This window comes from Corvus kubaryi, unplaced genomic scaffold (assembly GCF_017639235.1).
Source record: "Corvus kubaryi isolate FWS band 111438036 unplaced genomic scaffold, C.kubaryi_AGA036_p1.0 37398, whole genome shotgun sequence".
NCBI classification, from domain to species: Eukaryota; Metazoa; Chordata; class Aves; order Passeriformes; family Corvidae; genus Corvus; species Corvus kubaryi.
The window spans coordinates 39,894,520-39,909,336 of NW_024581137.1; the positions used below are offsets into that span (position 1 = coordinate 39,894,520).

Here is a 14,817-nt window from a genome sequence, read left to right on the forward strand (position 1 = left end):
TGGATGTTTACAGGCTCTTCAGGAGGGACAGGCACGGCAGGAGAGGTGCAGGGGTGGCACTGTGTGTAACAGAAGGGGTAGAATGTATGGAGCTCACAGCTGGCAATGGTGCAGTTGAGAGCCTCTGGATAAGAATCAAGGAACAAACAAACAATGCAGATGCCATCGTGGGAGTCTATAGACCTCCTGGCCAGGACAATGATGAATTAATCTTTGAGGAACTAAGGGGCATTTCCAAGTCAACTGACCTTGTCCTTATGGGAGACTTCGGCTTGCCAGAAATTAACTGGGAACACAACACAGCTGTACAACCCAGGCCAGAAGATTCCTAAAAAACTTGGATCACAACGTTACAGAACAGGTCCTAAGGGAGCCAGCTCAGAAAAATGCCCTCCTTGGTCTCCCAGTTGTCAAAAGAGTGGATCTTGTGAGCAAGTGGAGATTGGCAGCCATCTTGTCCACAGTGACCACGAAGCAATCAAGTTTAAAATCTCTGCTGACAGAAGGAAAAGTGCCAAAATCTGAACTCTGCATCTGAGGAGAGCAGACCTCAGACTGCTCAGGGAATTAGTGAGTAAGATCCCCATGGAAAGTATTTTTGCAAGTGCTGGGGTCCATCAGTGCTGGTCACTTTTTTTAATCACCTCCTAAGAGCTCAAGAGCAGGCAATTCCCAAATGTCGAAAGTCAAGCAGACAAGGCAGAAGACCAGCTTGGCTGAACAGGAATCTTCTCTTGGAAATAAGGTAAAAAAAAAAGGTGTGCTTCCACTTGCCAGTGGAAGCAAGGTCAGGTGACATGGGAAAAACACAGATCTGCTGTTGGCCACTGTAGGAAGAAAATTCATGTGGCCTAACTCAGCTGGAGTTGGAGCCAACCAGAACTGCGGGGGACAATAAACAGAGTTTTCTCAAATATATTAATGGCAACAGGCAGTGTAAAAACAACATTGTCCCATTACAGGATGAGGATGATCTCCTCACAAACCAGGACAGAGACAAGGCAGAGGTGTTTAACACATTCTTTGCCTCTGTCTTCAACAAGGATGAGGACCAAGGGTGCCCTGAGCTGGAGGACCATGACTGCAAGAATGATCAACTCCCAATCAACCCTGAAATTGTGCAGGATCTGCTTCTCCAGCTGGATCCCTATAAATCTATAAGGCCTAATGGGATTCATCCAGGAATCATCAAAGAGCCGGATGATGTCATCACAGAACCTCTCTCAATGATTTTTGAGCAGTCTTGGGAATCCAGAGAAGTCCCAGCTGACTGGAAGCTGGTGTACGCTCTCTGAACTTTCAAGAAGGGCAAGAAGGAGGACCCTGTAAACTACAGGCCTGTCAGTCTCACTTCACTGCCTGATAAAGTTACAGAGAAGATTATTCTGGGAGGTATTGAAAAACACCTGAAAGACAACACAGTCACTGGTCACAGCCAGCATGGCTTCATGAGAGGAAAGTTCTGCTTATCAAAACTGATTTATGACAAGGTAATCCAACTGGTTGATCATGGGGAGCCACTTGATGTGATGTTTTTGGATTTCAGTAAAGCTTTCCATGCTGTCTCTCACAGTGTCCTTCTGCACAAGATGTCCAGCTCACATGTGGATAAACACATCATGTGGGGGGCGAGCAACTGGCTCATGGGTTGGGCACAAAGGGTTACAGTGAATGGGGTGACGTCAGACTGGAGGCCTGTCACTAGTGGGGTTCCACAGGGCTCCAGCCTTGGCCCTCTGCTCTTCAACAGCTTCATCGATGACTGGGACCCAGGACTGGAAGGGACACTAAGCAAGTTCACAGATGATACAAAATTGGCAGGAGCTGTTGACTCCCTTTAAGGCAGGGAGGCCCTGCAGAGAGACCTCAACAAATCAGAGGGCTGGGAAATCACCAAACATATGAAGTTCAACAAGGGAAATTGCTGGATTCTACACCTGGAATGGGGCAACCCTGGATGTACAGGCAGACTGGGGAATGAGAGGCTGGAGAGCAGTGCCAGGGAAAGGGACCTGGGGGTCCTGGTCCATGGCAGGTTGAACATGAGCCAGCAGTGCCCTGGCAGCCAGGAGGGCCAAGCGTGTCCTGGGGGGCATCAGGCACAGCATCACCAGCCGGGCAAGGGAGGGATTGTCCCGCTCTGCTCTGCACTGGAGTGGCCTCACCTCAAGTGCTGGGGGCAGCTTTGGGTGCCACAATATAAAAAAGATATTAAACTGTTAGAGTGTCCAAAGGAGGGCCACAAGGATGGTGGCTGAGGTCACTTGGTCTGTTCAGCCTGGAGGAGACTGAGGAGAGATGTCTGGAGCCTACAACTTCCTCATGAGGGGAAGAGGAGGGTCAGGCACTGATCTCTTTTCTGTGGTGACCAGTGACAGGACCTGAGGGAATGGCATGAGATTGTGCCAGGAGACATTTAGGTTGGAAAAGGTTCTTCACCCAGAGGGTGGTTGAGCACTGGAACAGCTGCCCAGAGAAGTGGTCACAGCACCAAGCCTGACAGAGCTCAAGGAGAATTTGGACAATACTCACAGGCACATGGTGTGAATCCTGGGGATGTTCCTGTGCAGAGCCAGGAGTTGGACTCAATGGTCCTTGTGGGTCCCTTCCAACTCAGCAGATTCCGCGATTCTGTGATATGAACGTAAGGAGTGAGACATTGGGATGTCTCTTACCAGATGGACACAATGATACCATTGCCAATCATGATTACAGGAGGCTTGACAACAGCTGAATAAATTTTACTTTAGCAATTCTCTGGAAGTAAGGGATTTTAAGGAGTCTAAACTGACATTGCAATTAGGACTTCTTAACCTCAGGCAAAAATGCCTTTCTCTTGTACTCAGCTAATAGGTACAAAACTTATTAACATATGTGGACTCTGAAGCTGTAAGAACATGAGTGAATTCAGAGCTTACGTATTAGCATCTGTGTATGTATTAATAGTAGTTAATATGTCTCACACTGAAGAGCAGTGTGGGTGTTTGTGGTTAAAAATTACCACTCTTTTGAGTTGAGGTCCTATTTTGAAGGTCACAGCTTTTGCCTTCATGTTCACACCCTCATTGGAGGTATTCTAGAGCTTTAGTTTGCTGGTTCATCTGCTTAGAAACATACATGTACTCTTAAACACACACATCACACACATGCACGTACCTGTGTCTTTTTCAGTTGTTTGTTTTACTTCATCTTGGATGTTTAAGATGGATAATTTCTGGAATCTGTTTAAATGGCCACACAGAGAGTTGAACTGGTGCTATTGAGCCAGGGAGTGACCTTCTGGAAAAAGACAGGGAGGGAGGGAGGAAGAAACAAACAGCTGCAGATCTTCAGCAAATAAATAATAGTGTGTGATGAGAGCCTGAAGGATGCGCCTTGACTCCTCTTGATTTAACTTAAATTTTATCTTTGCTAGTAAATTAAATAAGGCTGGGACTGTTTTTGTAACATAAAGACCAACCAGCATGAAAGGATCTGCATTCCTGTCATTTAACTCTACCTCACTTAAAGCTGACAGTATGTACACTATAAACATGAACTGAGGATGATTTCTGAATACTGAGCCCTAGCTGGGGTGGTCTGAGAAAGCACTAATTATTGGGGGTTTTTTAATTATGAGTTGTATAGGGGATTGTATTTTGGTATGTGGAAACGTTCACTGGCACACATATCTAGCAGTAGATTTTCTTCAGATTTTGACCTTCTGCTCATCCCTTGTCTGCTTAGGGGAAGGAAATAATACTAGAAAATAATTTAAAATGCTGGAGACAGTTCTTGGTGTTTTAGAGCTCAGGAAATTATTGGACATTTCTGGCTCGCCATTACACTTCTCTGTTTATAACAGCATGTCACAAATAAGAGCCAGATTTAACATCCAGCCATGTTTTCCATGCACCATTTCCAGGTTTCTGCATTAATGTCAGAAATGCAGTGTATGTCTTCAAACAAATGAGAAATAACTAGGAGACAGATTAAAAAAAAAGGGTTTTTTTAAAAATAATTCTATCCTCAGCTGTCTAAGACAGCTGATGGAGGTCACACAGCTCTGTTCTTTTCTTCTGGGATATGGCCCATTGTTTTTTACAGGGGATTATGCTTTTAGTTTGAAATAGGCTTCATATGGTCATCAATTAGTTTTTGTCTGGAAGTTCAGGCTGAATTGCATTTCATGAAGATGATGATTAAAAAGAAGAGAACAGGTATCATTTTTCTCTTCTTTCAAAGTCCTGCAGTGTCCTGGCATTTGGAGTATTGTCATTGATCTCACTGTCATTGCCTAGTCCTGATAGTAAAGTTATTTTTTCCAAAGCTTATCCAGCTTAGCAGGAACCAGCAGTTCAGCAAGGGAAACCTAAATCGACCACAAGGGAGAAGCACTAAAATAAATAATCAACACTGACAATAAAAGTCAAAGGTGTAGAGGAAGGAGGCATTCTGTTTCTCGTCCTTCAGCAGCCAGCTCCTCAGATGAACATAAGACTGCAGAAATAGTTATAAAAAGATGTTTTAAATCTCAAAAAGATACTTTAAGCAAGTGCTTCTATTGAAAAGAAAAATAAATGTAGCCAGTAAATGATTCTAATGAATCTTAAGTCAGAAGCAATCCTTATTTGAGAACAGTTTCTTCAAAATAAGAGTTTAATATGATGTCAGGCAATTGATCTTTTCTTATTCCTGGAAATATATATCAGAAGTATAGTTTCAGATATTTGTAGCCTCATCCACTTCTGACTGTGATTTGCCAAATAAATTGGGTGCTTCTAGAAGAGATTAAAACTGATGCACAAGTTTCAGGTAACTTTGAGCACAAAAATACATGTAATGGACAAGGTAATTGGTAACAGAAAGATCTTCACATCTCAGAAGAAACCAAAGGCCTGACAACCGAGGTAGGTTAACAAGTACTTAGACTAATGGGTCTTGAATAGTATCAGATTAACATTTAGTCATTTAGTCATTTAGTAAGACCTTACTATATATTGTTTTGTTCCCTTTTTCTTAATCTCTTTTAGTAAGTCATAATAGCTTTTCTGAAGTTTTGACAATAAATCCAGAATTTGGATAGCTCCATATTTGCATATTTCCATATCATCAGAGTTAAACAGGCCTTCTTGACAAAGTGTGGTTAAAGAGTACAGCTTTTAAATAGATTTAAATGTGTTTATACCCCTGAATTAGACAAAGAAATTGGCATCAGTGGAAATGTAAGATGCAGCCCTTCATTAGAGACAGTGAACCAGTCCTCTGGAAGTTTGAAAGATTGAAATATAGAAAAAAAATCGATACAGAAGACAAAGTTGTGTCGGAGCATTCAGTCTAAAATATGCTCAATAACTTCAGCTTTTGTGTAGTTTAGTGGGAAATCAAGTTTACAAGGGCGCTCTGGAGAGTCAACACTTGGAAAGATTGACCTTCTCATGCTAAGTCAAGTATTTATACTCATGTAAATTCAGTTTGAAAAAAGAGTGTGCACATGTCTTGATGAAACCCACTGTTCAAGTTTACTGCTGAATGGGAATGAAGAGCTGATCAATGCACAAGCACTATGGGATTTTATGCTGTTTGAAATATACAAAGAAACTTTTGATAGTGTTTCAGAAATCTTTCAGAACAAAATGTGTGTGGCAGGGTTGAGGAAATGACAGAGGGGCAGATATTTCATTACTGTTTCCCTTCACTGCTCTTCTGACATTGCAGATCTGTACAGAATTGTTCTCATTCCATTTTTGTGTACTCAGGGAAGGACAGAATAAGGATGGGACAGGGATAATAGAGGCTAGGATGTAAGAATATCAAATATGTAAAACCTGTTGCCAAGTTCCTTCTGTCCTTTACTGGTAGAAACTTGTCTTCATGCAGATGTGTGAAAGGAAATGTAAAAGCTTATAACTGCTGCAGCTAAAAAAATATACATTATTAAAATTGCTTTTGATGAATTACCATCTCAGATGAAAACTGTTAAGTGGCATAAATTTTAGAGATTGTGATAATGTCAGCATCAAAAACTCTCAGGAGCAGGGCATCAGTCTTCAGATACCAGTATTTCAACACAACTTTATACAACTGTCCATCCTCCTGTAACTGATCTTGTGGTATTGGTTACTGTTCAGCAGGAAATAAGATGGTCTACAGCTAGCAACCTTAAAAAAATCATAGACTATAACAGTGGAAACCATGTTCAGATCATAACAACTGAGTTTTATTTAGACTATATTCAATTAACTGCACTCAGAGATCTATCAAACCTTTTTTTTAACATGTCTAAAGGAGATAATATGATTTTCATGGATAAAGGAGGCCCTCTAAGGCTCAAAATTCCCTCTTGTTGAAAGATGACAAAAGAAGAAACTGGTCAAAAAGAAGAAAACACTTGGAGACCTTTCCATGCAACAAGAGTGGGAAGTCACCCCAGTTTCTACTCTTTAGTTTTAATAGGTGGAATCCCCTCTGTTTTTCCCTCAGAAGTAAGGCAAATGGTATAAATTCTGCCTCTACTGCAAGATGGATGTAAATATATTTATTTTAGTCTTTGTATTGCTGCAGGAAGTCAAACATTCTGCACAGCCACCAGCTATGGTATAGAGAGACATAATGTAGGAAACAAAAAATGTAGACCTCATTTTCTATGAATTGTCCAACTGCTAGATTTTTTTTTTCCTTTTATCTTACTGATCTTCAATAGGAACTAACTTTTTTACTGTGTATCATAAATTATTTTCCTGCATCTCAACATGTTTTTTCTGCATCCTGGTCATGTAGGGTCTCAAGTGCTTTTCTCTTGATTTCATTGCTTAAAATAGTGAACTCAAGGAAGCTTCAGTCCCATGAAAAAAATGCTAGTCCTGTTTGCCTGCTTTGTAATACACTGAAGGGAAGCAGGAGTTAGAATTCTCCAGTCACAGATCAGAGGATTTCCTTTAAGTATTCTAATTCCAGAGGAAGAAACATATTTTTTCCTGCTAAAATTGGGAATTAATTAATTAAATACCCAGTTTGCTTTCTTCCAGTTTGTTTTGGGTTTGGTGGGGTTTTTTGATGTATTTTGTTGGCTGGTCTGTTTGGGAGTAGGGGTTTTTTCTGTTTTCTTATTAGTCTTCACAGAGAACAAAGAGGAAGAACGCATTAGGTATTTCCTGAGCTGCTTCAGTAACTGAAGGAACTTTGTAGCTCTCAATATCTATCAAGTTACTTTTGTTTTATTCAATTAAAGGTGAAATATTTTTACAGCTTTCAAGGGGTTACGTAAGGCAATGAATTGCTGGTTTGTCAGTGCTCTCTTAAAACTGTCAACCTCTCGCATGCACATAAAGAAGCTGAAATTAAACGATCACTATGAAGGGAAAATCTCACCTCAGACGTGACAAGATACCACAGAAATCTGTAACTGCAATATCAGGAAATGACCTTCAAGTCTATTGCTTTATTTCTGGAAAAACAGCTCATATTTATGTCATATGGCTTTGTATCATTAAAACTGATACACATCTGTTCCATAGCTAATTACCTGGAAAGGCCTATTAAAAAGAGTAGCACAAAATGGCATATTTAGTATCTACCAGCAGTGTAGCAAGGAAGCATTAACTAATCATAGGTACATCTTAAAATTAAATTAGGGAGCACCTTAGTATATTAAAACCCAGCTCATCCTTACATGTCGCCATTTAACACTGTTTTTAGTTATTTTTTTCCTGCTAGTTCTCCTTTGGTTTTTTGTTTTCCCTTTTCATTAGATACCTCTCCATCAAATTCCATTCTCATTTGTACCAGTGTAAATCTGAAATAAATCCCTTACGTTTAATTGCATTATTCTTGATTTACTTTAGTGAGCCTGAGAACAGAATATGACCCTTTTTCTTTAGCAGTTACCAAACTGTCCTTCTTAATTTTGAAAACACACAAAATCAAGCTTGGGTAGAAAAAAGTTTGAATAGACTAAGTTTTCTTGTTAAGAAGAGACATCCATTAAAGAAGAGAGTGTTCTGCCTTCCTACTTTGTAGGAAGGTGCTGCACTGAAAGGCCTGGGATTTTAAATTACCTGCCAAACAGAATTTAACTCTGAATGCCTCAAAAGTAACCTGATCCTGCCACAGGAGGAAAAAGAAGCAGTTGCTTTTATGTGGTATCTTCCCAACAATGATCACTTAGGAAGACTTTGTGCTGTACCTGCAGTCAGCTGGGTGGTTTGTTGGGAACAAGATTCAGTGGCACCCCAGATTTCTTTGGTGACTCCTGCCCAACAGCACCATGAGTCCCAGCAAAACATCATGGCTGTGGCTGTGCTATGGTCACCAACACCACCCCTCAGCAGCATGAAGTATCCTTTGTGATTGAAAGGAAGTAAAAATGGGGTATTATGGGAACAGAAAATCAAATGCAGTGTTTATATTCAGAAGAAACATCATAAAGAAAAATTATTTTGCTTTTGAGCTGTCAATGAAAATACAGGCTGTAACTCATTTTCATTGATTCTCCTCTCATTTTCCTGAAAAGTTTCTATATAAGTTGCTGTACCTTCTAGCCCTCCTTCCAAGCAGATTGCAACTCTTGTCAGTAAAGAAAAATAAATCAGTATATTTGGCAGATAAAATTTTCAATAGGGAATAATCTTTTTTAGGAAAGCTTTTTCTTCTCACTGACTCTAGGAAGGAGTTACTCTATTTTTCTGAAAGCTATTCCCTTTGATATTATCTCAGAGTAGTCACCCAAAATCTGAGCCTTATCTGACATTCATTTGCTTGAAAATACAGATTGTTTAAAGCACTTTTCATCCCTAGAGATATCATAATAATACAGGAATTGTTTTATCTGGCCTAGAATATAACTGTTTATTTTCTCTGTTTATTAGCAGCTCTTAAAGCAGGCACCCAAGATCCTAGTGGAAATTGGTTACGACTTCTTAAGGCTCTTGTACCCAAAGCTCTTGAGTTTAAATAAAAATGTTGCTTCTATCTGAACCATCAAAATAAACTACTCAAGTAGAAATTATGGCACTTGAAATAGAAGGTCATTATTTTGAGAGTCCTGCATAAGCATGACAGAATTTTATCCTAAATAATTTTTTTAATTAAAGTTTCTGTCAACTCTGCCACATATTTTCCCATGGCATAGAGTATGTTACCAAATTCCTACGCAGAACTAGGAAGGAAGAGCATTGGACAGATTGGTTAGTGGATCATCAGGTCTTTATTTGACAAATCTGATAATCAACCATTTTAGACAGGAGCTATTTCATCCTCTTCATTGCTAAGAGTAGTGGTCATTATTTATGTCTTTGAGAACACTCATCACTTACAAATTTAAAAGAGGGATTAATTCCTCTGATTTTTGCTGCTGCTGAACTGTGCTTTTCTATTCCTGTAACAACTACAGGGAGTGGGGTATAGTATGAGAGGTCAAAATTGCAGGATATTGTTAGATCTTTTTATTAACAATTTATTGTAGTACCCTTCATATTCTAAAAGTTTATTTTGTTATTACTGTTGTAGCGACGTCCAAGCAGATGGCCAGCAATGAAATTCAGAAGAGGATCTGGACATCCTGCCTATGCTGAGGTGGAACCAGTCGGAGAAAAGGAAGGGTTCATCGTATCAGAGCAGTGCTAAAATTTCTGGGACAGAACACCAGTACTGGCCTACAGGTGTAAGACATTTATTTTTCCTCTCTTTAAAGAAAAGGAGCCCTAAGCTGCTGTAGCCTGATAGAAAGAAGATTCTGGATAAACTTTGTCCAAGAAGAAAAACTATCTAAGATACCAGATTACTACTGCACAGTAGTTTTTGTTAGTGGACTGAGACACAATGGTTCATGCAGAACACTTGTCAGTGGACACCTACAGTGTCAGAACTATGGCACAAGTGCCATGTTATTTGCTTTAGGTATGGGGATGCACAGTAATCAGAAATATAATAAAGCTTTGGTGCGCAAGGGTATCGCCCTTTGGTTCAAGTCTTCTCTGTTATCTCAAAGACTGAGGGAAAAATCTGTACCATGTCAGTGCAAAGGGCACTGATCAGTGTTCACAGGTGATTGAGAAAAGTATCTGAAGACAGGTAAAGAAGAAAAAAAGGATTTTTCCAACATTTATATAGGCAGATGTGAAATACACACACTTTTCAATTCTAAATTAACCTACCGACCTAACTGAGTAAGTCACAACATAAATGCTTTCCAGGAGTAATACAATGTTTCTTGTACATTGCTGATTACTAGCCTGCTAAACACCACATGATACACAGATTGGTAAGAACTGAAGACAACAGAGAATTTTCACGATGGTGAAATTACTTCATGGGAGTTCACAATGACGTTGGGCTGATTTTCAGTTTCAATGTTCTCTAAGAAATTAATTATCAGGTTTGTTTTAAGGTGTATCTTTCATTTCTCAGCAGTAGGTTGAAGTAAAGGCAACAGATCCTTTTAGCTGCCAGAGAGCTTATGGACCATTTCTTAGGCAATGGGGTAAGAAAAAAAAGATTTAAAATAAATGGATTTCTATTCTTTGCCATTTCATTGTGAGTCCTTACTGAGAAGCACCATAGACTTCAATGCACCCCTTCCAGAGATTCAGATTCAAGTGTTATTGAACCCTGCTGATTCATACAGTGGTTTCGTTTAATGCACATAGTAGTTGCATAAATATATATATAAATATATTTTTTTTTATAGCTAACACAAGGCGGGTTCTTGTGACTGTTAAGACAGCATTTTTGTCATCCAGACAAAGGAAATCAATTGCATTACTGCATATTTCCACTGAGTTGTAAAATAATCCTTAATATTAGAATATTTTTATGTTGTGTAGGGAAGGTGGTTCATGTAGTTGCAGTGCCATAAACTTTCTGCCTATTGGAACCATTCTTTCTGTAAAATCGACCCTTTCCCTCCCTGCATAGGGAAAGACAACACTATAAATTCACACCATCAAAAACAGTTACTCCTTTCAGGGAAGGGGTTAATAAACAAGGAAACCCAGAGCTTCCCTGAGGAGTGGAAACCTAAATGCTTTGATGATCTGGGCCTGACCTATTGAAATGTAAAATTCAGGTACTGCATGTACATTTCATAGCAGTCATCGACTATCAATTTTTTTACATACTGTGCAAGGCACTTGAATGATTTTAAAGTGAGCTATACAACATTTGTGGTTTTGGATTTTGAGCAATTTTAAAAAGTTGTAGATACCACCTTAATAGTACAGTTACTTATATTTCTTGTTGATGCTTGTATGGCCTAAATTTGATTACTTAATGCTGATAAAAAGAAGAGAGCAAACGATTTTTGTTACTTTGTTCAGTAAATACTACAATAATGTATTTTCTGTATTCTTTTATTTTGGGTAACACACTTTTATTTTCATCTGGTTTAAATCATCTAGCATGAGATTGAGACTGTTCAAAAACTACCTGGTATTAATCTGAAGGTACTAACAAACACATTGTCTTGAAGCCTGGTGAAAAACCTGCGGCAAGTAGTCATTTTAATTTGTGTGGGTCTGCTGAGCCCTTTTTCTAATAGGCTGGGGTTAAATTGCAGGCTGTTAATTCTGATAGCAATAACCAAATGTATGCACATATATATGGTGACACTCATTTTTATTAAATAAAAAGGTATCAGTGCACATCGTTTAGGAATGTATTTGGTGTGCAATAATTATCCTCAGTGTTTCTGGGAATCCTGGAAGTCATCAGCTAGGGTTCATTGGCCAAAAGAAGCAATTGTAGAGCTTCTGGAATACTGTTTGAAATAATTTTTATTTCAGAGCACATCTTTTCAAGTTATACTAAGAAATTTACAAAAATCTACATAGTACTGCAATAAGTTCAAGGGATATTTCATATAAGTAAAGAAGATTTATATTATTATGAATTTACAGGTCTGCTCTTCATCTGATTCACTCATATTTTTCCCAGGTATGTAATACATGTCACACAATGGAGCTGACAGAGTATTTGTAATAAGACATAAGACAAATATGACAACAATTTTAAAATCTGGTATTTTGATTACTTTTGGTTTAAGGCCCTCTTTCACAGCTGAAGGATGTTTGTTAGTATTTGCAGACTAACTTACATGTTATACTTCTTCATAAAACAATAGCAATTTTTTTTTTCATTCTTTGTCCACTTCACATACTTTGGTGGGAGATTTCACTGGTCTGCAGGGAGCATCATAGTATAGTTCTTCAGATTTTTACCATGATGTTATATGCATTGGATTATAACATGAGGAGTTGCTGGGTTTACTTAATAAGATTGATAGGCATATGCTTATGTCTGATAAGGACTGCTATCTGAAGAGAAAACCTCCTGCGTACTAATGGATGTATAGTGTCTCATTAGCGTCTGCTTTGATATATTCTGTGGTATGTTCTATTTATCCCAGTAGGCAAAAGTTAATTAAGTAATCGGTTGCTGTTTTGTAATTCCATCTGGTTTTCTAATTTTTTTATAATTAAAATTGCCACATTAAAAATTATACAAACATTAATCTAGAGGTGTGATAAAATATTGATATTAACTGAGAATCCTGATCTTATATTTTTATAAAGCAGCAGGTTAAATTGATTCAGACCGAAGAAATTTCATGTAACCCTCTCTCAGAAATCCAGCTGAAATGTTAGTCAACAATTCATAAATTTCCATCCAAGTGTCTGAAACAGTGGCTTCACTAGCATTCCCAGTGGTCCTTCATTTGAATCTAACTCAGAAAAATGCTTGCTTACAGTCATGTATCCCAACAGTTATTTTAACTCTTAAACTTTCCTATAAATGTATGTATCTAATACTATTTAATTATTGCAAGATCTCTCACATTTTTTTCTCATTATTTTCCATTTTAGCATTAACTGTTCCATAATGCCTAACATTCAGTGCTCTGCTTCAGCTCATCCTATTCCACAAAGAAATAGGAAAATTTGAACTCTCAGGACTCAAAGCACATTACTAAGTAGCTTTTAAATCTCATTAAGATGAAACACTAAATCAGATATTTATATGTGTGTGATATATATATATGTATATCACACACAGAAAATGTTGAAAAAAAACCCTAGCATTTCCAAAATTGTATTCATATACTAAGAAATTGTGGAATTGCTGAAGAAGTAGAATTTCATTCCCATGTGCTTAATTATAATAACGTGATCTTATGTAATTGCTTTCTCTGTTTCTCAGTGCATCCTATGGTGTATTGGAGTAAGAAAAGACAGATTCTTCACAAGAAACAGCTGTTCCATATTTTTTCTCCTCCTTGCTCAAATTTTGTTGCACTTTATTGCATACCATCCATAGCCTATTCAGAAGACTTTGTTTCTCATGGACTTTTCTTCCTTACCCATCAGCATTATACTTGAGGGATGTATATACCTTGATTTATTTCTGCTCTGAGCATTCCTGTGAAGGGAGTCAATTTTCCAGAGAACACCATCTGAAACAGTTCTTTTTCTTATAATTGCCCTTCTCATTCTCTACAGCTTCTGCTGCAAATGATATAGATGTCTTGAAAGTAACAACCTACTTCAATGCAACATTATAATTTAGCTTCAGATCAAGCTCATCTTTACAACTAATACGTGTGCTGGAATTCTGGGAGAAAAGATAATACATCACTGTATTTTACAAAATTTTGGAAGCCAAATTAAATTTTCACAAGCTGAACAGAATATTTGACTTTGCAAACCACCATTTTTCTTGGTCAACAGAGTTCAAACCATAAAAACTCACTACACGAATACCTGAGACATCTGAGTAGTCAAGCCATTAGTTTGCCATCCAAATGTGGAAGCAATGAAAAAGGAAGGGGTGAGCATGGAAGAGATATTTTCTGTAAAGTGAAAAGAGTTCCAAGGAAAACAAGAGAATATGTCTATGTTCTATTAGAGAACCTCTTGGATAAGCAAAAGAAACTGTAAATTGTAACATAAATCATTTCATTTGTATAGAATCTCTAAACAAGGTTCTGCAAGAAGTTGTCAGGAGCTGGCAGGTATTCACAAAGTAGGTGGGTAACTAGAGCATTCAGAGTACCCCATGTTGTATCGTGTTCCAATTCACAGATCATCACAGGGAATTTTAACTTTGAGTGCATACAGTGGAGAAAGCAATGGCTGTGTTATTATTTTCTGGTGCCAAGCAATGAAGCTTTGTATAAAGACAAGATTTGACATTCACCTAGAAGATGTCTCAGCTGGACAAAGTCATAGTGCCTATGACCACAGTATTAGCCATTAGGACAGGAGCTGGAATAGAGCACAAATTTGGCTCAGATCAATATTTTTGATCTTGGGGAATTTATTCCTTCCAGTGAGTAGAAAGAGCAGCAACAGGCACTGTTATTCAGAGTAAGATCATTGGAATCCTTGCACATGTGCCTCTGCCTTCTTGCAGAGCGTTGCTTGAAGCTTGAAGCCTAAAATTCTCCAGAAATAAATGTTACTGACCAACAGGGTAGCATTAAGCCTAATTCTCATGTTTTAGACAGAGATTTCAAGAACTGATACCAGCTACTAATTTCTTTATGGATGTAATGGTAAAGTTGGGTTTGAGTGTTGGAGTTTTCTTGAGTAGGAGAGGGAGAAGGGAAAAATGAGGAAGAGAAGGAATTTCAGTTTTCCCATATGCTCTAAAGGTGCAGCAAGAAACCTTATGTACAGCCTTGAGAGCATTGATACTATGTGCCAGTGGCACTGACTGAAAACACATGAGGTCTTCCTTCATGTCCAGCTCAATAATTTAAAAATTTAAAAATTCATAGAACCACTGGCTTCTGTCTAAATCTACATGAGTCCATACTTCACCTCATGGACAGTTTATGTCACC

The 14,817-nt window shown here is 38.3% G+C and overlaps 1 protein-coding gene across 2 annotated transcripts in view; it reads left to right on the top strand.

Moving 5' to 3' along the window:
- The window catches only part of PLXDC2 (plexin domain containing 2), a 261,691-nt gene extending 250,066 nt beyond the window's left edge, over window positions 1–11,625 (top strand). For both annotated transcript variants that reach the window (XM_042043342.1, XM_042043341.1), the window contains one exon: window positions 9,487–11,625. In XM_042043342.1, the coding sequence (XP_041899276.1) occupies window positions 9,487–9,603 (117 nt within the window). In that variant the 3' untranslated portion in view covers window positions 9,604–11,625. The remainder of the gene's footprint in view (window positions 1–9,486) is intronic.
- Window positions 11,626–14,817: the final 3,192 nt, after the last annotated feature.